This window comes from Leucoraja erinacea, chromosome 10 (genome assembly GCF_028641065.1).
Source record: "Leucoraja erinacea ecotype New England chromosome 10, Leri_hhj_1, whole genome shotgun sequence".
Classification (NCBI taxonomy): Eukaryota; Metazoa; Chordata; class Chondrichthyes; order Rajiformes; family Rajidae; genus Leucoraja; species Leucoraja erinaceus.
This window is the reverse complement of record NC_073386.1, coordinates 25,329,897-25,353,033: the sequence shown is the minus strand read 5'-3', so window position 1 is coordinate 25,353,033 and position 23,137 is coordinate 25,329,897. Positions and strand designations below refer to the sequence as shown.

At 42.8% G+C, this 23,137-nt stretch overlaps 2 protein-coding genes across 7 annotated transcripts in view; both read right to left on the bottom strand.

The window, feature by feature from the left end:
• Positions 1-5,528, bottom strand: part of cc2d1b (coiled-coil and C2 domain containing 1B) — a 74,538-nt gene extending 69,010 nt beyond the window's left edge. Inside the window, exon 1 of one of the 2 annotated variants that reach the window (XM_055641754.1) lies at positions 5,225-5,528. In XM_055641754.1, coding sequence (XP_055497729.1) covers positions 5,225-5,290 — 66 coding nt within the window. In that variant the 5' untranslated portion in view covers positions 5,291-5,528. The remainder of the gene's footprint in view (positions 1-5,224) is intronic. The other variant, XM_055641753.1, reaches the window with a different exon arrangement.
• Positions 5,529-9,610: 4,082 nt separating this feature from the next.
• orc1 (origin recognition complex, subunit 1) overlaps positions 9,611-23,137 on the bottom strand; it is a 33,761-nt gene continuing 20,234 nt past the window's right edge. For 4 of the 5 annotated variants that reach the window (XM_055641749.1, XM_055641748.1, XM_055641750.1 and 1 more), the window contains 11 exons: positions 19,434-19,517; positions 18,181-18,370; positions 17,482-17,597; positions 15,611-15,712; positions 14,151-14,322; positions 12,926-13,033; positions 12,352-12,501; positions 11,999-12,118; positions 11,620-11,789; positions 10,791-10,878; positions 9,611-10,206 (listed from right to left, as the gene is read on the bottom strand). In XM_055641749.1, coding sequence (XP_055497724.1) covers positions 10,012-10,206; positions 10,791-10,878; positions 11,620-11,789; positions 11,999-12,118; positions 12,352-12,501; positions 12,926-13,033; positions 14,151-14,322; positions 15,611-15,712; positions 17,482-17,597; positions 18,181-18,370; positions 19,434-19,517 — 1,495 coding nt within the window. In that variant the 3' untranslated portion in view covers positions 9,611-10,011. The remainder of the gene's footprint in view (positions 10,207-10,790; positions 10,879-11,619; positions 11,790-11,998; positions 12,119-12,351; positions 12,502-12,925; positions 13,034-14,150; positions 14,323-15,610; positions 15,713-17,481; positions 17,598-18,180; positions 18,371-19,433; positions 19,518-23,137) is intronic. The other variant, XM_055641752.1, reaches the window with a different exon arrangement.

Below are 23,137 nucleotides of genomic sequence, written 5' to 3'. Positions count from 1 at the left end.
AGCTTCCCACATTGTCCTCAGATATAACTGGTCAGGCCCGGGAGATTTATCTATCTTCATAGGCGTTAGGACCGTCAGCACCTCCTGGACTGCCCTTAAACACTTCCATTAATTGCCCTGTTCCCTGGTCCTCATGTCTTTCTCCATGGTAAAAACAGAGAAGAAATACTCATTGACCATACCTTGCCCATCTCCTGTGGCTCCACACACAGTTTACCACTGTGAGTTAAGGGATCAGTGAGTTAAGGGATCAGTGAGTTAAGGGTTTTGTGAGTTAAGGGTTCTGTGAGTTAAGGGTTCTGTGAGTTAAGGGTACAGTATTTATTAGTAAAGGTACAGTTTAAAGGATAAAGATTTTTATAGTGTGAGGGAGTTGAGTTAATTTGGGAGTAAGCTATGTCAGTGGAGATTGGCCCTGTGGTTTGCTCAGCCTGCAACATGTGGGAGATCAGGGATATGGTCGGTGTCCCTAGTGACTACGTTTGCAGGAAGTGTGTCCAGCTGCAGCTCCTGGCAGACCGCATTGAACGGTTGGAGCTGCGGTTGGATTCATACTGGAGCATCCACGATGATGAGAAAGTCGTGAATAGCACATACAGCGAGTTGGTCACACCGCAGGTAAAAGGAAAGGGGACAGAAAGGGAACGGGTAGCCAATAGCCAGCAAAGCAGTAGGTAGGTAGTGCAGGAGTCCCCTGCGGTCATCTCCCTCCTAAACAGGTATACCATTTTGGATACTGTTGGGGGAGATGGCTCATCAGGAGAAGGCAGCAGCAGCCAAGTTCATGGCACCATGGGTGGCTCTGCGGCACAGGAGGGGAGAAAAAAGAGTGGAAGGGCAATAGTAATAGGGGATTCAATTGTAAGGCGGCCGCAAACGAGACTCCAGGATGGTATGTTGCGTCCCTGGTGCAAGGGTCAGGGATGTCACTGAACGGCTGCAGAACATTCTGGAGGGGGAGGGTGAACAGCCAGTTGTCGTGGTGCATATTGGCACCAACGGTATAGGTAAAAAAAAGGGATGAGGTCCTACAAAGTGAATTTAGGGAGATAGGAGATAAACTTAAAAGTAGGACCTCAAAGGTAATAATCTCTGGATTACTACCAGTGCCACAGGCTAGTCAGAGTAGAAATAGGGGGATATTGCAGATGAATACGTGGCTTGAAAATGGTGCAAGGGGGAGGGATTCAATTTTTTAGGGCATTGGAACCAGTTCTGGGGGAGGTGGGACCAGTACAAACAGGACGGTCTGCACCTGGGCTGGAATGGAACCAATGTCCTTGGGGGTGTGTTTCTTAATGGGTTGACGGTGGATATGCAATGGAAGGCATTTAAAAACTGCATGGATGAACTACAACAAGTGTTCATCCCAGTTTGGCAAAAGAATAAATCAGGGAAGGTAGTGCATCCGTGGATAACAAGGGAAATCAGGAATAGTAACAAAACAAAAGATGAAGCGTACAAATTAGCCAGAACAAGCAGCCTACCAGAGGACTGGGAGAAATTCAGGATCCAGCAGAGGAGGACAAAAGGCTTAATTAGGAACGGGAAAATACATTATGAAAGAAAACTGGCAGGGAACATAAAAACTTACTGCAAAAGTTTTTATAGATATGTGAAGAGGAAAAGATTAGTTAAAACAAAGGTAGGTCCTTTGCAGTCAGAAACAGGCGAATTGATCATGGGGAACAAGGACATGGCAGACGAATTGAATAACTACTTTGGTTCTGTCTTCACTAAGGAAGACATAAATAATCTGCCGGAAATAGCAGGGGACTGGGGGTCAAATGAGATGGGGGAACGGAGTGAAATCCAGGTTAGCCGGGAAGTGGTGTTAGGTAAATTGAACAGATTAAAGGCCGATAAATCCCCCGGGCCAGATAAGTTGCATCCCAGAGTACTTAAGGAAGTAGCCCCAGAAATAGTGGATGCATTAGTGATAATTTTTCAAAACTCTTTAGATTCTGGAGTAGTTGCTGAGGACTGGAGGGTAGCTAATGTAACCCCACTTTTTAAAAAGGGAGGGAGAGAGAAACGGGAAATTACAGACCAGTTAGTCTAACATCGGTGGTGGGAAAATTTCTGGAGTCAGTTATTAAAGATGGGATAGCAGCACATTTGGAAAGTGGTGAATTCATTGGACAAAGTCAGCATGGATTTATGAAAGGTAAATCATGTCTGACGAATCTTATAGAATTTTTCGAGGATGTAACTAGTAGAGTGGATAAGGGAGAACCAGTGGATGTGTTATATCTGGACTTTCAGAAGGCTTTCGACAAGGTTCCATTATAAGAGATTAGTATACAAACTTAAAGCACACGGTATTGGGGGTTCAGTATTGATGTGGATAGAGAACTGGCTGGCAGACAGGAATCAAAGAGTGGGAGTAAACGGGTCCTTTACAGAATGGCAAGCTGTGACTAGTGGGGTACCGCAAGGCTCAGTGCTGGGACCCCAGCTATTTACAATATATATTAATGATCTGGATGAGGGAATTGAATGCAACATCTCCAAGTTTGCGGATGACACAAAGCTGGGGGGCAGTGTTAGCTGTGAGGAGGATGCTAGGAGGCTGCAAGGTGACTTGGATAGGTTGGGTGAGTGGGCAAATGCATGGCAGATGCAGTATAATGTGGATAAATGTGAGGTTATCCACTTTGGTGGCAAAAACAGGAAAGTAGACCGATTAGGAAAAGGGGAGATGCAACGAGACCTGGGTGTCACGGTACACCAGTCATTGAAAGTAGGAATGGAGGTGCGGCAGGCTGTGAAGAAAGCAAATGGTATGTTGGCATTCATAGAAAAAGGATTTGAGTATAAGAGCAGAGGTTCTACTGCAGTTGTACAGGGTTTTGGTGAGACCACACCTGGAGTATTGCGTACAGTTTTGGTCTCCTAATCCGAGGAAAGACATTCTTGCCATAGAAGGGAGTACAGAGAAGGTTCACCAGACTGATTCCTGGGATGGCAGGACTTTCATATGAAGAAAGACTGGATAGACTCGGCTTGTACACGCTGGAATTCCGAAGATTGAGGGGGGATCATAGAAACTTACAAAATTCTTAAGGGGTTGGACAGACTAGATGCAGGAAGATTATTCCCGATGTTGGGGATGTCCAGAATTAGGGGTCACAGTTTAAGGATAAGAGGGAAATCGGTAGGCGGCGCGACTCTCGTCAGCAGCGGCCTCTTCAGCCCGTCTGCGTTTTTATTATTTTTTGTCTATGTTTTTATGTCGTTTTTGTTATTTTTTGTTGGGGTATGTGTATGTGTGTGGGGGGTGGTGGGTGGTGGGAGGGAGGGGGTAACTTTTAAATCTCTCCCTGCATGGGAGAACCAACCTTTTCTTTGTCGGGTCTCCGTTGTCGTTGGGGCTGCAACGAGGAGCGGCCTCCAACAGGAAGACCGGGGGCTCTGGTGCCGACGACTCACCTCACCGTCGCGGAGCTGGCCGAGTCCAGTGCGGGTGGAGCGCTGCTGCGGCCCGACCTCCGGAGATTCGGAGGCTGCAACTGCGGGTCCGGCGGACGGCGGCACCGGGAGCCCGTGGGTCCCTGGAGGGAGACCGCTTTTCAGGGCTCCCGCAACAGCGACTTCTCCCGCCCGAGTTGCGGGGTCGAAGAGCTCCTGGAGCGGGGCCTTACATCACCGCCCCGCGCGGCTTGGAATGGCCGCGGGACTGTGCGAGCGCACGCCGGGGGCTCTAACACCAAGATCCCGGTGTGCGACCTTGCATCACCCGGTGTGGCTTTAATAGCCGCGGGACAATCGCCATCGCCAGCCGGGGGCTTTGATTTTGACTCTGATATCGGGGGGGGGGTAGGGATAGCAGTGGAGAGATAAGTTTTTTTGGCCTTCCATCACAACAATGTGATGGATGTTTATGTAAATTATGTTGTGTCTTGGATCTATTTGTTTGTAATGTATGGCTGCAGAAACGTCATTTCGTTTGTCCAAATGACAAATAAATTGTATCTTGTATCTTGTATCTTTTAGGACCGAGATGAGAAAATCATTTTTTACACAGAGAGTGGTGAATCTGTGGAATTCTCTGCCACAGAAGGTAGTTGAGGCCAGTTCATTGGCTATATTTAAGAGATGTGGCCCTTGTGGCTAAAGGGATCAGGGGGTATGGAGAGAGGCAGGGATGGGATACTGAGTTGGATGATCAGCCATGATCATATCGAATGGCGGTGCAGGCTCGAAGGGCCGAATGGCCTACTCCTGCACCTATTTTCTATGTGTCTATGATTCCTGGGGGCCTCTATTCTCTCTCGAGTTACCCTATTTCCCTTAATGTACCGTCTCCGCAATGAAGACGCACCTGGTATGATGCACTGGTTTTAAGCAGAATGTGTTTGGGCAGTCTCAATATGGTTCTAAATAGACACAAACCACTGACAATCACAATGAATTAAAAAAATAAAAACATTGCTGTGGAAAATGGTATTGCTGCAAAAGGAGTCCTCTTCCGGTTTAAGTTTGAGGCAGAACGTCGAGGGAACTGTACTCTGCAGCCCTCTGTATCATTAATGATCTCGGGATGTTTGTTACTGGACGACTTCAGCAGCATCTTCTTAAGTGCAAGCCACATGTATTCATTCAGCGGACAAGCCGCGACATTCTGTTTGTCACAGACGCAAAATTCTGGAATTTTCTACCAGACATGAAAGCTATCTTCACACGGGTATTAGCAATGAAATAACAATCTTCACAAGCAACCAGTGACATTCAATTAATGCAGCCCTGCCAGGCACTCACTCGCTCGATTAAAATAGTTGAAAAATACACGAATTAATTGAAGAATACTGTTTACATTCTTCTGACGTTTAATAGCATTCCAACTAACCATATAGGCATTCGTGTTATCTTATTCGTGTTATCTTCTTAACATGACCAATCTCCAAAATTTAAACAGAATCTGTGGCATTTCGTTTCCCTGGCAAAAAAAAAACAGCTGCGCCACACGCGTAATCGTGATCATAAATATTTACTGAAATAATCTGAAAAAAAAGTTTGTTGAATTGAAGTCACATAATTTGTCTGACGTTGTTGCAAAACATCATGTAATTTGTAACACCACGTGCTTCTGAAAGCAACTGCAGCAACCCCACCCCAGAGTGGGGAGTGTGGAGTGTGGAAGACACACACACCCAGGATGAACTACCCTGCCCCTGCGGACAGCCCCAAAATAACCAGCATCGTCCCCGCACCGTTTATTTACCTGTTTAGCAGCCGCTGCGCCCCGGCCTTTGGCCGCTGGTTTCGTTTTGGGCTTTGCTGCAAACATGGTGGTACATCCAACAGGCGGCAAGTTCGCCGCCAGACGCCTCAGAAACTTGTACACGGGCTGTCAAGGTATCTGAGAATGAAGATCACTCCCTGACGCGAGTCCTGTGAGTGAGTGGATCAGTCGGAGGGGAAACACGAGCGCCCGGGGAGCCACCTTCGCCCAACCGTCGCCTTGACGCAGTCGCACAGCGAGCGCCCTTGCTCCTTTCCGGTCCGCTGATACTACCGCGTAAAGACCGGCCGCTCGGCCCCGGCTCGTCCTCCTGGCCTCAAGCCAAGGCAAACAAAATAAAAGCAATGTGCAGGAAGGAACTGCAGACGCAAAATGCTGGAGTAACTCAGCGGGACAGGCAGCATCCCTGGAAACTTCGTTGATTTCCATTGATGAAGTACACTTGCACCTTTTACAATGTCTCTTCTTAGTGTCACAAAACGTCCCAGACACGAATGGTTATGAAATATAGACATTTTCTCTCAAAACAAGTGCAGTTGTCAGTTTCTCACAGGGTGTTTTCGCAAACAGCAATGAGCGTTGTAAAATTAGCTAAGAAGAGTCATTTATAGTTTTAGATTAACATTCGTTTCTTTTTGGGAAAGTAGTACCTATCTATTATTTCAGAAAACCAAAACGAACGGGAAAAGGACTCGAGGGCAAAGTTGAACGCAAATAACATTAAGAATGATCAAAGCCACATTTTGCCAGTCTGGATACCTATTTTTTTCTATTATTTATCCTCTAAAAGGAAAATAAGAGTAAAACATAATTCAGTGGGAGCAATGCCAAAAACTAAGAAAACAAAAATATATTTTCTCAAATAAATATTTTAATATTAAAAAAAAATGCAGTTTGAAGGTACATTAAAGATTTGAGCATTACATACATAGAAAATAGATGCAGGATTAGGCTATTTGGCCCTTCGAAACAGTACTGCCATTCAATGTGATCATGGCTGATTATCCACAATCAGTACCCCTTTCCTGCCTTCTCCCCATATCCCTTGATAATGCTAGCCCGAAGAGCTCTATCTAACTCTTTTGAATGTATCCAGTGAATGGCAGTGAATCGGCCTCCACTACCTTCTGAGGCAGAGAATTCCAAAAATTCACTACTCGCTGGGTGAAAAGGTTTTTCCTCATCTCAGTTCTAAATGGCCTACCCCTTATACTTAAACTGTGGCCCCTGGTTCTGGACTCCAACATGGGGAACATGTTTCCTGCATCTAGCATGTCCAATCCCTTAATAATATTATATGTTTCTATAAGATATCCTCTCATTCTTCTAAATTCCAGTGAATACAAGCCCAGTCGTTCCATTCTTTCATCATATAACAGTCCCGCCATCCCGGGAATTAACCTCGTGAACCTACGCTGCACTCCCTCAATAAAAAGAATGTCCTTCCTCAAATTAGGAGACTAAAACGGCACACAATACTCCAGGTGTGGTCTCACAATGGCCCTGTACAACTGCAGAAGGACCTCTTTGCTCCTATACTCAAATCCTCTCATTCTTCATCAGTCTGAAGAAGGGTTTCGGCCCGAAACGTCGCCTATTTCCTTCGCTCCACTGAGTTTCTTGAGAGGGTACACAAAAATCCAGCATTTTTGTGTACCCTCTCATTATGAAGGCTTTCTTCACTGCTAGCTGTACCTGCATGCTTACTTTCAGTGACTGATGTACGACACTCAGGTCTCATTGCACTTCCCCTTTTCCTAATCTGACACCATTCAGATAATAATCTGCCTTATTTTTCTTACTAACAAAGTGGATAACCTCACATTTATCCATATTATACTGCATCTGCGCACTCACCCATCCTATACAAGTCACCCTGCATCCTCATTGTATCCTATTCACAATTCACACTGCCACCTAGCTTTGTGTCATCTGCAAATTTGCTAATGTTACTTTTAATTCCTTCATCCAAATCATTAATATATATTGTAAATAGCTGCAGTCCCAGCACCGAGCCTCGTGGCACCCCACTGGTCACTACCCGCCATTCTGAAAAGAACCAGTTAATTCCTACGGTTACACAAAAAAGCTGGAGAAACTCAGCGGGTGCAGCAGCATCTATGGAGCGAAGGAAATAGGCAACGTTTCGGGCCGAAACCCCGAAGGGTTTCGGCCCGAAACGTTGCCTATTTCCTTCGCTCCATAGATGCTGCTGTACCCGCTGAGTTTCTCAAGCTTTTTTGTGTAACCTTCGATTCTCCAGCATCTGCAGTTCCCTCTTAAGCACAGTTAATTCCTACTCTTTGTTTCCTGTCTGCCAACCAATTTTCTATCCATGTCAAAACCCTACCCCAATACCATGTGCTCTAATTTTGCCCACTAATCTCCTGTGTGGGACCTCATCAAAAGCTTTCTGAAAGTCCAGATACACTACATCCACTGGCTCTCCCTTATCTATTTTACTTGTTACAGTGGCTTGCAAAAGTATTCATACCCCTTGGACTTTTCCACATTTTGTCACGTTACAACCACAAACGTAAATGTATTTTATTGGGATTTTATGTGATAGACCAACACAAAGTGGTGCATAATTGTGAAGTGGAAGGAAAAAGATACATGGTTTTCAAATTTACGTTTGTGGTTGTAACGTGACAAAATGTGGAAAAGTTCAAGGGGTATGAATACTTTTGCAAGCCCCTGTACATCCTCAAAAATGTCCACAAGATTAATCAAGCAAGATTTCTGCTTCGTAAATCCATGCTGACTTGGACCGATCCTCAGGGCCAGCCTTAAGCCTAGGGTGGTGGGCAACACACGCTATCCCCTCAGCAGCGACCCCAGTAGGTGAAATTCCTCACCAACAACCCAGCCCCACGGTTAAATCTCAATAGGGAGGTTGCACGTAGTCAAGGTCACGACCCGTGACCCATACTGTTGCCACGCAACGCAAACTGGAGTACACGCGATGAACTGCAGGTAAGCAGTTGCTATGGCTGCCAGCACAGTGGGCCTTTCTTCTGGCCCAGCATCCGGACTGGTTGCACATTCGCGGACCCCGGGCCGTCTATCCCCTGTGGCCGGTGGTGGAGGTGGTTGGAGGGTAGGAGGAGGTCGGGGGGAGGAAGAGGTTGGGGAGGGGAGCCGGGAGAGGTTGTGGAGGGAGAAAGAGGTTGGGGTGTCTGTCCAGCGTGGTCAGTGACTCAGGGTGGGTGGAGGGAGCAGACCATCCCCAACTCTGCTGCAGCTGACGTTGACCGGAGCCGCGGCCCTGCTCCACCCGGCCCCGTGTGTGGGCGCTGCCGACCCACAGCCAGTGACAGTACGGCCCACAGGGGGAGACGGGGCAGAGGAATCTCTCCAATACATACAGAATGAAGTAAGATTTAAACCTGTGTTTCTGTAACTTCTCCCCTTTATTTCCAGAATCTGGAGTACAAGATAAAGAATTATTTTCCATTTTGTTTTGGAATAATAATAATCTACATGTGATCTCCAAGTCCTCCATATCTCTCATGATATCTACAACTCAAAGTTTTTTGTTCCATACGGACCAAAGTAGATAACATCATTGTAGAAACAGGAAACTGCAGCTACTGGTTTACCAAGGAAGGACACAAAATGCTGGAGTGACTCAGCGGGTCAGGCAGCATCTCTGGAAAACATGGATAGGTGACATTTCAGGTTGGAACCCTTCTTCAGGGTTCCATGTTCTCCAGGGATGCTGCCTGACCCGCTGAGTTACTCCAACACTTTGTCTTTTCTTGATAACTCAATTCTTGTTTACGCCAAACTCCACTTGTCTTATTTTTATTAATTTGCATATTCTAAGTGAAAACTTGGCTGCGGTTGGTTATGTGTTGGATGAAAGGTAATGTGGAAATGGGGAGCAAGTAACACAGACATCTTGTGCACAAAATAAATGTGCTAGCTAGGGATTGAAACTCATTCACTAGGGATTGATTTGGACTATTCAGTGGTGTTCCCTTAGGTGACTGGCAGTCTTCCATTCATGTTGTCTGCAACTTGTATAATTGCCAGTTACACAAATATGCCATTGACTGAGGTTTGATGCTGACAAAAGATAGCAGCTTACGTTCAAGTTATTTTTTTTAAACAAAAAGTAGATTGTGTGATTGTCTTGTTTCCCACAGGGAATTTTCTGTTAGGCATTTTAAAAGATTTTAACATTAAGTTATTATTTGTTGGCTTTGGACAGCACAATTGATAAAACCCTCCCTGCTTCTAGAACCACTCACTAACTTGCGAGCCTGTTTATGGGCACGATTGCCATCATCCAGGTAAGATTAAACTACTAAACTTTACAGTCAACAAATGAACTCCAAAGGCAATAATGTGGTAGAGGAATATTGAAAAAAATGTTCATTTTTATTAATTACTCACTCTTGGCATAGCCAAAATAAAATTTAAATAACCAAATCAGACCGTGCTGTTTTCACACTGCATTAGCAACTAGCTCAGGATAAGCCACATGTCTGTTTGGTTAAAGAATAGGGTACATTGTGGGAAGTAAATATAGTGAAACAAAATGTATTCTTATCTGAAAGATAAATTTTAATATTTGCAGCCTTATACTTAATGAATAATTACAAAAAGCAAATTTGAAGTTTATTTATTATAATAAACATCTTAAAATAAATTAGCTAAAAGTTTCCGAAAACCTAAATTTGTTAAAATGTTGATATTGGTTAAGAATTAGTATTAAAATAGCAACATACATTTCATCACACTGAATATTTACATTATAATTAGTCCTCTTTTAAAGCATACATTACATCATCCTGGCTAACATTCAATCGAACTCGCAAATGAAGATCATTTTTACTAGACTCAACTAGTAGGAGTCGACAAGCCCCAAGTCTTGTACAAACCAACATAGTTTCAGAGATTGTTGGAGGCTGCAGTCCTTCTAACCTACATAGTCCAATATGCTGTTGGTAGATCTGCAAAAAAATGGTAAAGGAAACAAGGTTATAAAATATTTTGTACTTTCAACACTGTCGATTTGCTCTACCTTGTACAAACCAGGATGGTTTGTTGGGAGGTTAGAAAGATAAAACACAAATTTTCCAACCGAGTTATCTAGGCTTTAAATTTCAGTCCATCAATATTCTTCATCAGAGTATTATACAAAACTAGACCAAGTGGGACCCGTTGGTCTCTACCCGCAGGCGCGGCTAGAGGGAGAGGTAGGGGGGCAGAGAGAGAGAGAGGGCAGAGAGAGAAAGAGACGGAGACGGAGAGGGGGAGGGGGGGGGGGGGGGGGGGGAGGGGGAGGGGGGGGGGGGGGGAGGGGGGGGGGGGAGGGGGGGGGGGAGGGGGGGGGGGGGGGGGAGGGGAGGGGGGGGGAGGGGGGGGAGAGGGGGAGGAGGAGGGGGGGAGGGAGAGAGGGAGGTGATACCTTTACATATATGGTCAACTGTATTGTTTTGCTCCTTTCCACTCATGTTTTTTTTTAAACAAGCTCAAACAAACATTTCTCAGCAAGTATTGTGTAACAATTTTAAACAAAGTGTTTTATAATCACCTGTTGAAATGTTGCTTCTTCTAAACCGAGCCTTCTGAATTCGGCAAGCACCGCTTTTATAAAAATTTGTTCCTGGACGGATGCATGCCTGTGATGCAAATAGCAGCATATTAAATAAAATAAATTGCACATTTTTATTTGGATCTAGCTCTCAAATCTTTCAACTAAATAAGAGTGTTATAGATTATTACTGTAACGGAACACATTTATAACAATTATCATAGCTGCAGAAATGCAGGAACTCCACATACTTCCATTGTGCCAATTTTTATAAAACAGCCTAACCATCAGGTTTGAAATGGCATTTTGTCTTTGTTCTGGGATAGAAAATTATTGTATGCAGTTTATCCGTAATTCCTTTACATTTTCAGACGAAGTATAAAGGACAGTGGTTGAGCTCGAAACTAACAAGAACATAATTTATTCAGTGCCTTTAACATCTTTAGGAGTTTCATAGGCGGATTTTGATACTTACTCAGATATGGAATAATTAGATCGTGACCAAAATTTGGTGAAAAGGGTAGCGTTTAAATATCTTAGACAGAGGAAAATCCTACATTTACATTCAGATCAGTAGCTCTGAAAACATGTTGCAAACATGTTCTTTTGAAGTACAGTCTTTTTCACAATGTAGGGATTGAACAATAGGTTCAGGCAACCCCCTGCCAAAGTCCTTTCCTGCACAGGGCACTAATAATGCAATCTGATGGCTTAACTTACGCAGAACAGGTTAGGAAAGGGCCTCATGATAAAACTACAAATTAAAATACAAAAGATTGCAACTTAACTACAGAGAGCAAAGATAAAAATAAGAAATTTAATGATTGACCTTATAGCATTTATGTATGGAGAAGAAAACATTTCATCAAGAGCTTGTAATATATGAGGCATTCCTACAAGGCTGGATGCACGTTTCTGATTCTCTGAATATTCACATATTTCAGCAGCTCTTCTGCAAATGTCTAGAGCACGTCTTGCATCACCAGACAGAGCTGCTACCTGTAAAACAAAGAGTGTTACGAATTTCCCCATTGTAATATTCAAATCAAATAAAGTGCCTTTTTTCTTCCAACAATTTTTGTTGATTTTTATTACTCTGTCACCGTATCCCCACTATCTCCATTGATGACTCCGAAAGTTTTTAAAAAATTGTTCGACTTTGCATAAATTCATTACCTTCCAGTTTTATTTAACCAGATGTCACTCACCTTTCTACCCACTAGCTGAATTGCATCATTCTCAAAAGCCTTCAATCGGTTGAGTCTGGAAGAAATGATTTGCTGCAACTGTTTGTAGCTGTATGGTTGAAAGGACATTCTGGTCAATCCCTATATTTGAAATAAAATTTAATCAGTTACATCCATCAAACTGATTTTCACATGAAAAGTACATCATAAAATGGTGTAATCCCAACCATTAATGAAGTTTAATTTATATCTGAAAAAGGAAGCAAACCAAGGAAGAGGCTATTTATATGCAAATTATGATTGAATTCACAATTGCTTAAATATTTTGCATTGAAGCATTTATTACTTTTCTTTCTATAATTATATTTACTCACCAGCCTGCTTGCTACTCGGTTCATCATGATCCTCTCTGGCAAATCCATTGTATTAGCTACTGCCAAAACCACTAATTTTGCCTGCCTCCGTGTGGGCCAGTCAAACAGATTGTACATAATGTTCTGTTTCCGAGTCCACAAAAGATCAAGCTAAGAGGAACATAAAATGAACAGTTGGCTTGTGGTATTGGTGACAAGCAAGGTCATATTCAGCAAGGAATTAGTTTCCCCTTGACCACAACTTCCAGTGCACCAGTTTCCAAGTACAATGATAATCCTCCATAATTCCCACCATCTTCAATAAGATACCACCAAGGAACACAACATCCCTTCCTGTTCCTTTTCAGCAATCCGAAGGAACCATTTCTGTCAGTCTAAAGGGGCCCAAACCGAAAAGCCACCTTTCCATGTTCTCCAGGGATGCTGACCTGCTGAGTTAGCCTAGCACTGTGTGTCTTTAAAAAATATATAAAAACCAGCATCAGCAGTTCCTTGTTTCTACATTCTTGTCAGTTCTCCCAGTTCACTCGACATTCGAAAGACATTTTTGAATGCCAATGCAGAAGATCCTCACCTCGTCAACCAGTAACACTGTGGACTCCCTTTTTGGCGATGGTGTACCAAATCGCTTCTCCAGTAGTGCAGCAGCATGGTCTGCAGTGGCTTTCTGCCCTGTCAATAACTAACAAAAGGAGGATAAAACTGCAATATCTGCTTACAAAGATAGAAAGCATTCCATTTATCAATTCTTTAAATAGAATTACAGGTAGATAGAAAGAACAGTTCTCTTCAGATGGTCTTGGTTTAAGAAAAATGTTGGCATAAACAGCAAAATAATTTTTTTGTAATGTGGAAACTTTCATACACTTACAGTACATCTCTGGATCAATACTTCAATAGCATCGCAAAATACTCCTTCAGTAATGCTTGCGAGTTTCTTTTGATAGGGTTAAAACACAACCAGCTAGTTTGGACTTCCAACTGGGTCAATTTGCCACTAATTTACCGAATAAGACGTATTTATGTCTTAAACAGTCTGATTTTTTTTTTTAAATAGTCTTATGATGGGAGTGAACAGTGTAAAACTTGAGCAATGCATGTTCAGCCTCTCATGGAAACTGAAATAACCTGATCATTGCAGCCAATTCAGATGGTTGGGGTTTTAAATTCCACTCCTGATGTTCAGTACCCTTAACTTTTGCATAATACTGAGGGATGTTTGGTTGTCAAAGATGCCGCCTGACAGATGAGATGATAAGAAGCTACCTGTCTATGCAGAAGATTCACAGGCAATTCCTGTGTGCAGGAGGGTGGAGTGTCATTTGGGAGGTGGCGGTAAGTTGATAAATGATATTGGGAAAAACTAGGTACTATATTCTTTCCAAAATACCCCTTTATCAAAAGAGATCAGAGTTTTTTCATCTATTGAACACCTTTCCAGATTGATGCACTGTATTTGAATTTTCCAAAGGCCATCAGATATTATTAAAAATAATTACTGCGTAGGTGTGGAATCAGGATAGATTAATAGACAAAAAATAGAATAGGAAAAATGTGTTATTTTCATTCAGAAAAGTGTCACTAAAATAAAAGATCCTCTGTAATCTCTTAGAATGCAGAGGAAGCACAAGGAAAAAGTTGACCTATTCCGGCACAATTAATATTGCCTGCAAAATAATGGGCCATTCATAGAATGAGAAACATTACATACAATTAGTGATTCTCTCTTCAGACTCAATGCATTTGTTATTAAGCTTAACAATATGGATTACACATTGGTCTGAAAATTAAATGTTTACCTTCAATATTTGTACGTAGCATTGGTGAGGGTCTGTAAGCTTCATTCCATTAATTTCTATATACTGGAAGGACGGGAGGTTTTCCTCATTTGCTGCATGCTGAAGACACCTCATCACCTCATGTACTGTTGCAGTTTTTCCTGTTCCTGGCACTCCAGAAATATACATGCATCTGCGAAGGTTAAAATTTGTTAACACATTTTTCCGATCCATAAAACGGAACCACCAAACTGGATATTAAACAAATTGAAATTCTGAGTTGTTGTGCAACATATGAAGATGTGTAAGACTTCATATTAGCTATCCTCCAGTATCTCAACTATGGCAAACAAAGATGCAAACATTCTCTTCAGAACCCAGCAATTTGCTTCTGTGCTTCATTAGCATCCTAGGATAGATCCCATCAGCCCCATGGATTTATTGACCCCAATGTGGTCCAAGATTTCCTTCTTCCTGATACAGATGTGCTCCATAACATCAGCATACCCATCCCTTAATTCACCTCATCCTTCACCCTGGCAAATACCAAAGAGAAGTATTAATTTAGGATTTTGCTCGTATCCCCTGGCTTCATACATGCATTACCTCTCTGTTCCCCTAGGGAACTTATTTCTTCCTTAGTTACTCATTTGCTTCTAATATCCTTATGAATAGTTTTAGGATTCTTCTTAATCCTACTTGCCAAAGTTGCTGTTGTCCTAACCTATTCTTAGGAAACATCAAGTGACTCATTTGATAATATTTCCTATATCTGACATACTTCCTTCTTTTTTCTTGATCAAACTTTCAATATCCTTCGTTAACCAGGGTTCCCTAAACTTACTATTTTGCCTCTTACCCTTACATGGGCTTGCTGACTCTAAACTCTTTTCTATTCAGTATAGTGCAGTAGTTAAGATACTGGATTAGTAATTCAGAACAATACATTGGAAGGATCTAAGGACTTTATGTGCTGGAATCAAACACAATCGCTATTCATTCCCCACAAGGTAATAATTGTAAATATTGGGGGATTTAGCCAAAATTTGGAGAAGTTCCACAAACCAGAATAGCACCAAGCTAACACAGTCAATCAAAGTGATTCATGTCTGTTTTGTCAACATGCCCAATTATATCTTGTTTGATCAGCAGGATAGATGACCAGAGAACATTGTAAGCAATGGACATTCTGGAGAATGTGGTCCCCAATGCCAGCTGAAGTCTCATGGTGCCAGGCCAAATATGGGCAAAGAAACTTCCTGCCAATTACCACCAAGGACCCACTCTCATCTGATTAATTGGTCCTACTCCGTTTGGATGAAGGACACAAAATATTTCTGCATCTAGGATTAAAATATCCACAACAACAGGCAAAAACCCGAAGCCTATAACTGCCAGATTGGTACAGGCGCAGGCAATGAGAGAACCAAAATAAGTGAACGGTAGGAAACCTAGTCTCGATAAGAGTAAATGTTCCATACCCTCCAGTACCATCAATAAGTTTGCTCTCCACAAAATTGTAAATGTCTTGAAACTCTTGCTCTCTGCAGGGTAGAGACTCTGGGACGGCAGACACGTGCAACCTTAAAATAAAGCAATCAAATGAGAAAAAAAAACCCAATAAGAGCATAACAAATGGTCTTCAATGCAACAGACGACAATGCAAGAATTGGGAATTGACCAGCTTTCTCTTCTGACACCCATACCTGGAATATTTTAACACTTAATTACTTATCACAACAGCTCTGCCCAATATTTTAAACGCGTCTTCATTTTAGCATCTGGGATTGAATGATTATGGATTATAAAGGCAACTAAAGGGTAGAAAATGTATTGAAATATTTTGATAGCCACATCACAGTAAATATGCAACGTGTTGGGTAAGGCCCAGGGGGAGTGTTATAGAGCAGAGGGATTTCGAAGTATGTGCATAGTTCCCCAACTTTGGCATGTTGACTCTCTTCCTTTTCCTGAGCTCTCTGACTCAATCACAGGAGTCAGACTATTGAGTGACATCTACTACAATCTCACTAATCCCCACGGATACCTTGACGACACCTCCTCCAACACTGTCTCTTGCAAGGACGCCACTCCTCACTGAATTTCTTTGCCTCTACAGCATCAGCTCCCAAGACGAAGCTTTGCACTCCAGGATATATGAGGTTTTTTTTTTCCCAGTAAACATGGTTTCCCCACTGCTATTGTGGATGGGGTCCACACCGGTAGTGTCCGGGTGCCTTGCAGTTCTGTTCTCACTCCAACTCCCTTGTTCCGACCCCGCAGACGGAACAATAATTGGTTCGCTCATCCCTCCCCACCCTACCCGCCTTCTTCCCAGGAACATTCTTTGTAACTACAGGATATGTAGCAGCAGATCCTACACCTCGTCTCACGAACATGTGGGATCTCAGGAGCCCTTCCAGGTGAGAAAGAAGCTCACCTGTATCTCTTCAAACTTCATCTGTTCCATTTGGTGTTCCCAATGTGGCGTCCTTTACAATTGGTGAAACCAAGCGTAAAGTGGGCAGCCATTTCACTGAACACTTCCATTCAGTCTGCTAAGGCCTGCTGGATCTTAGTGGTTGCTAATCATTTTAACCCCTTTCCCATGCAAGACATTTCTGTCCTTGCCCCCTCCATTAGCAACACAACCTTACATGCAAACTGGAAGAATACTACCTCATTTTCTGCTTGGCTAGGCCTGTAACCGAATTATATAATCATTTAATTCTATTTCAAGTAAGACCCTCTAAAATCACTTTCCCCTGCCTTTACCCCAATGCACATATTTCTCCCACCATCTCCACCCTTGTTCAGCTGCTCCTTTCCCCCTCCACTGTATGATCATCATCCTTCCCCGAGTCCCATATTTCCTTTATCCTCCCCCCCCCCTTTTTAATTATCCTCCCCTCCAACCTTATCCTTTCCTCTGGCTTTACATTTCATTCCTCCACTTCTTTCCATGTACCACCTTTAGTCCCAATTTCAGCTCCAGCCAGTCTCTTTTGCCACCCGTCTGCTAACCAATCCACCCCTCCCCACCTGTATCCACTGATAACTTACTAAGCCTTGACCCACCCCCCCACTTCTATTTTCCAGTTTTCTCCCCCCGAATCCAGACTGAAAAAGGGTACCGAACCATAACGTTGCCTGTCCATTCCCTTCATAGATGCTGCCTGACCCACTGTGTTCCACCAGCACGTTATTTTCGGCACAAGATTCCATCATCTGCAGTTTCACATATCTAAGTTTTTTTTGTTTTTTTTAAATAGTTCCAATCTTGGACCACCTTGTATTTTTTACTAAGCCTTATTCCTCTAAAGACATCAACAAAAATACTTGTACTCCTTACCGTGCCCTGGCTTCCTCTAACACACTGACTGGCTTTTTAGCCAGCTGGCTTCTCCTTGGAATATAAGGACTTGGATGGGAGGGTGTCCGTGGAGTTCCAGGTGTTCTTGTTCCAGGCTAACAATTGTTTTAGAAGGGAAATAAAAATAATCCAAAATGAACAAATCTTCAGATGCAATTGTGGACAGCTTTAGTACTCACTTGAATATGTGACCATTCGTGCAATTAAAACACGAATAATATATTAACTGCAATAATTTGCGATAAAGATGAAAATTATTTTTCATCTTGAGGAGCATAGCTTTGTTAAACAAAGTATCTAGTGCCAGTTAAGGTGGATTTCACCAAAGCTTTAAAAAAAAAAGACATTCTAAAAATATTAATTGTGAATGTGGTTAATAGATAATATAATTTAACTGCTCTGCACATCCCAGTGCAGTTATACAAAATCAAAGTCATATGAATAGCCACATCGACTAAAAATGAATTACGATAACCCTTTTGGGAAGCACCGCATGCATTCCTACTTAAACAGTTGGGATGAGGCTGTTTGGGAACTCAGTTGACTATAATTAACTGCAATACACATTACAAAAGGTAACAATTTATTTACTTTTATTTAATTTGAAAATAATTCATAAAATTTATATAGTCAAGATATGCCTGGTACCTGCTCGTGAGGTCTTTCATTGTAACATACCCTTTTTGCCGATGTCTTTTCAGATAACTTTGCTGTGGACTTCGATATTTTCTTTGCACATTTCCTCCTGAATTCTGAATTATCATCATCATCATCATCATCCTCTTGCTCCTCGTCCGCACTGCTGCTTACACTGCTTTTCTCATGGTCTAAAATGAATTCATCGGATCCTTCATCATCCTGGTCACTTCTATAAACAAATATTAAGATAATTGACTACAAATAAATTTGCTACACATAAACCTTTCACCTTTCTCCATAGATAAAAATTATTTTGCAATATTAAGTGCTCAGAGGTTAGAAGTAGAAATACATGAAGTAATAACTACTTCAAAAATAAAAATAATGACATACACATACTTTAAATTAATCAAGGATTAAATAATGCACATTGTGCTAGAGCTGCAGAGAACCGAGTAATAACTATATACCAGATGTTGTTAATCTCTTCAGGAAAGCTAAACAAAGAGTGGGTGAAGTTCTTACTATCATATACGTTCTAAACTGGCATCTAAGGTAATCCACAAATATTATGAATATAGAAACATAGAAAATAGGTGCAGGAGTAGGCCATTCGGCCCTTCGAGCCTGCACCGCCATTCGATATGATCATGGCTGATCATCCAACTCAGTATCCCATCCCTACCTTCTCTCCAAACCCCCTGATCCCTTTAGCCACAAGGGCCACATCTAACTCCCTCTTAAATATAACCAATGAACTGGCCTCAACTACCTTCTGTGGCAGAGAATTCCATTCTCTGTGTAAAAAATGATGTTCTCATCTCGGTCCTAAAAGATTTCCCTCTTATCCTTAAACTGTGACCCCTAGTTCTGGACTTCCCCAGCATCGGGAATAATCTGCAATATCAATGAACAGAACGTACACATTGTCAGGTAAAAAAGTAGTTAGTTTAAGACCAGTGTGATTTCATACTCCATTAAAGTAGCTCTTCTAATATTATCTTCCCTGTCCATTTTTGCTATACATATTACAACATCACATGCTTTTAATAGATTAGAGCTTCTGAAATAATTTATGATGGAATCATATTATTCCATTCAAACTTTAGATTTACTAGAACAGTGAATGAATGGCTTAAATACTAATAAGGCAAATATGAGCAATGCCTTATGGTTTTGAAAATGAACTTCACTTCAATGAGAAATCAAGATCACTATCAATATTGTAGAGCATATACAGCAATTCATTTTGACATGGAAAGGGAATCTCGATGAAGATCAGGAAATCTTACTCATAGTAATCCTTATTGACAGACTTGCGACGAGACCTTGGAGTATCTTGAATATTGTCCATCTGGCTTTTCATTCTTTTCGATCTGTAATAATAGATGTACAGGTATGTAGGTTAATTGGCTTGGTAAATGTAAAAATTGTCAGTAGTAGGTATAGGATGATGTTAATGTGCGGGGATCGCTGGTCGGCACGGACCCGGTGGGCCGAAAGGGCCTGTTTCTGTGCTGTATTTCTAAACTAAACTAAAACTAATAAAGTAAGACAAGACTATCATAGACTATTTGGGACCAAATAAAAATGGGATTGGTGTGGAATATGTGTAAATGGGTGCTTGATGGTCAAGGTGGATTTAGAGGGCCAAAAAGGCCTATTATCTTGTTGTTGATAAGACAACCTTGTTGTACTATTCTATGACTCTACTGTAAAACGTGTAGTAATTGTCAGGCTCTGGAAGAAAACTTGTGTTCCTGCTCTAGATTTACAAAAGTCATGTTAGGAGAGTTGCACTACTTGCTACTGGTGCTGAAAATTCTTCATTCTGTATGTGTCAATAGGTGTTGTTTTTCTTGTTGATTGGTCAAGCTATTAATACTGGACCGAGCTGAACTCTCAGAAGATAATTTTAAAGGATTGGACACAGATCATAATCAATGGATAATGCAGCCTCATTATCTATTGAGGTGCACATTATTAAACAGAGAGTTTGGCCAATGAACAATATGATGCTATCATTGCTTCTATTATCAATAGACCTTGATCTGTAATCCTAAACCACTATTTTCTTCTTGCTGGTACACTCTTGCATCTGCACAAAAACTCAATATGTTACACACCATCCTTTGGTGAAAACACTATTTTTAAACTGACAATTTATTTTAGACTTTCAAATTATAATAGGACGCCAGAAACTATCAACTGGTTTGCAACATGCATTCCAGTAAGAAAATTCTAAACAAATGTTAATAGACATTAATCTGTGACCAGAATTTCAAATATAGGATGGCAAGCACTATTCAGCCAAGATCACTTGCATGGGAATGACAAAAACTGTTTGTGAAGCAATAGGAAATAAAAAGGTTAGGATCAAAGCACACACCCAAAATCTCTACTAACTTCCATCATCTCCAGCACCTCCCATATTGTTGACGCAAGAAAATATCATCGAGCGCCGAGCACGCGCATCCTGCGCGCAAAGCCGCCGGCACGGCCGCTCACTTCTGTGTTGGTCTTCAGTGGAAAGAAAATGGTCCGTAGGTACTCCATGTTCGTGAGCGTCCGTAACTAGGTGTCAGTGCTCCGAGTGGCATCCTCGAAGAGGCGGGATCTATGTGAACACGTGACAGATGTGGCCCGCCACCTGCTCGCAGACATGCGTCCTGGCCCCTATGCAGAACAAGGTTGTCAACCCCTGCTCTAAAGGAACAAATATGAAACTATCATATAATTTACTGCACGTCAATGCATATTTTTCAACCCACTCACAAAATAACTCTGCGCCATAAAGGTCACTATATAGTGCATCCCGCGATCTGCTGGAGCCTCAGAGCTTCCATCATCTCCAGCACCTCCCGGGCCCGAGGCATCCAGGCGTGGTGACGCAAGGAGGCCTACGCTGGCGGCCACAATGGTGGAGCCGCAGAGCACGGCCGAGCGCCGAGGAGCATCGAGCGCCGAGCTCTGGCTGCACCGCATCCTGCGCAAAGCCGCCGGCACGGCCGCACACTTTCTGTGTTGGTCTTCACTGTCGGGATCGGGGTTGTCAATAGGCTGGGAACGAGTGAGTGTGAGTATTTGAGCCACCGTCTTCAGGGCAGAGCCAAGGCAATGGTCCGTAGGTACTCCATGTTTGTGAGCGTCCATAACTAGGTGTCAGTGCTCCGAGTGGCCAAAGCCTCTCATTTACTACAACATTGGATATTTTCCAAAATGGAAATGTCAGATTTACTCCACAGGTCAATGTTCCTGATCAGTAAACTATGTGCTTGACATTGCAGGGAACCAGAGGGAGGTGTTCAAATCCCTCTAAGGCATCTGTGGGGTTTAAATCTAACTAACTAAATACATCTGAAGAAGGGTCTTGATCCCAAATGTCACTTAACCATGCCTTCCAGAGATGCTGTCTAACCCACTGAGTTGCAACACCTTGTGTCTTTTTTGGTAAACCAGTATCTGCAGTTCCATCTGTCTCTCTCTTAATTAAATAGCAATTAATATCAATTATAATATTGATATATCGGGAGGGTGGGGGGTTGAAATTGAAATTGTTCTTTATTGTCATTATAACATGTAAACATGTACAACAAAATTAAAAATGCCAACCAGTCAGTGCACCATTCACACATTATCTAAAAGCTAACGATACGTAAAAGAGAAATATCTGAAATAAACAACTAAAATAAATAACATGAAAAAACCAAGCTTAAACACACAACCATACATTCTTCTGTCGATTGCACAATCCCTTTGGTATGTAGCGCACCTGCGCTCATTTGGCGGCTATATTAAGTGTAGTTATTGCTGTGGGATAAAAACTGTTTTTGAGTCTGTTTGTCCTTGTCCTCATTGATCTGTACCGTCTGCCTGACGGCAACAGTTCAAACAGGGAGTGTCCGGGGTGGGAAATGTCCTTTATAACATTCTGGGATTTCTTGAGACAGTGGGAACTGTGTAGGTCCTCCAAGGTGAGGAGAGGGCAGCCGACAATCTTCTGGGCGTTGTCAATAGCCCTCTGGAGCGCTTTCCTCTTAGCTGCTGTGCAGCTGGTGTACCACACACATACACAGTATGTTAGGATGCTCTCTATGGAGCACCGATAAAAGGACAGCAGCAGTCTCTGAGTGATGTTGTTCTTCCTGAGCACCCTCAGGAAGTGCAGTCTCTGTTGGACCTTTTTCAGCAGCGTAGAGGTGTTCACGCTCCATGTCAGGTCCTCCTCAATGTGGATTCCCAGGAAGCGGAAATCCGCCACCCTCTCCACACAGTCCCCTCTGATGATTAATGGTGTAATGTCCGTTTTCTTCTTCTTCCTGTAGTCTATTATGAGCTCCTTAGTCTTTGAGGTGTCGAGGAGCAGGTTATTTTCTTCACACCACACTGTCAGCTGCTCCACCTCATCCCTGTAGGCGTACTCATCCCCCCCCAGAGATGAGCCCCATCACCGTGGTGTCATCCGCGAATTTGACAATGGTGTTACTGTGGTGGGCGGGGGTGCAGTCATATGTGTAGATGGTGTAAAGCAGGGGGCTCAGCACGCAGCCCTGTGGAAAGCCGGTACTGAGGCTGAGGGCCGTGTGATGGCCCACTCTGACTCTCTGGCTGTGACCCGACAGGAAGCTATTTATCCACATGCAGGTGGAGTATGGAAGTCCCAGGTCCCCCAGTTTGTGGGGAAGGATGGTGTTAAAAGCAGAGCTGTAATCCACAAAGAGCATCCGCACGTAGCTCCCCCGCTGCTCCAGGTGGGACAGTGCAGCATGGAGGGCTGTGGCTACAGCGTCCTCTGTGGATCTGTTCGCTCTGTACACAAACTGGTGGGGGTCAAAGCTTCGGGGCAGGAGTGATGTGATGTGACCCCGGACCAGTTTTTCAAAGCACTTCATCACCACTGGTGTGAGTGCGACTGGCCGGTAGTCGTTGAGGCTGGAGATGTGGGGTTTTTTGGGCAAGGGGACTATGGTGGAGGACTTCAGACAGGGTGGAACAG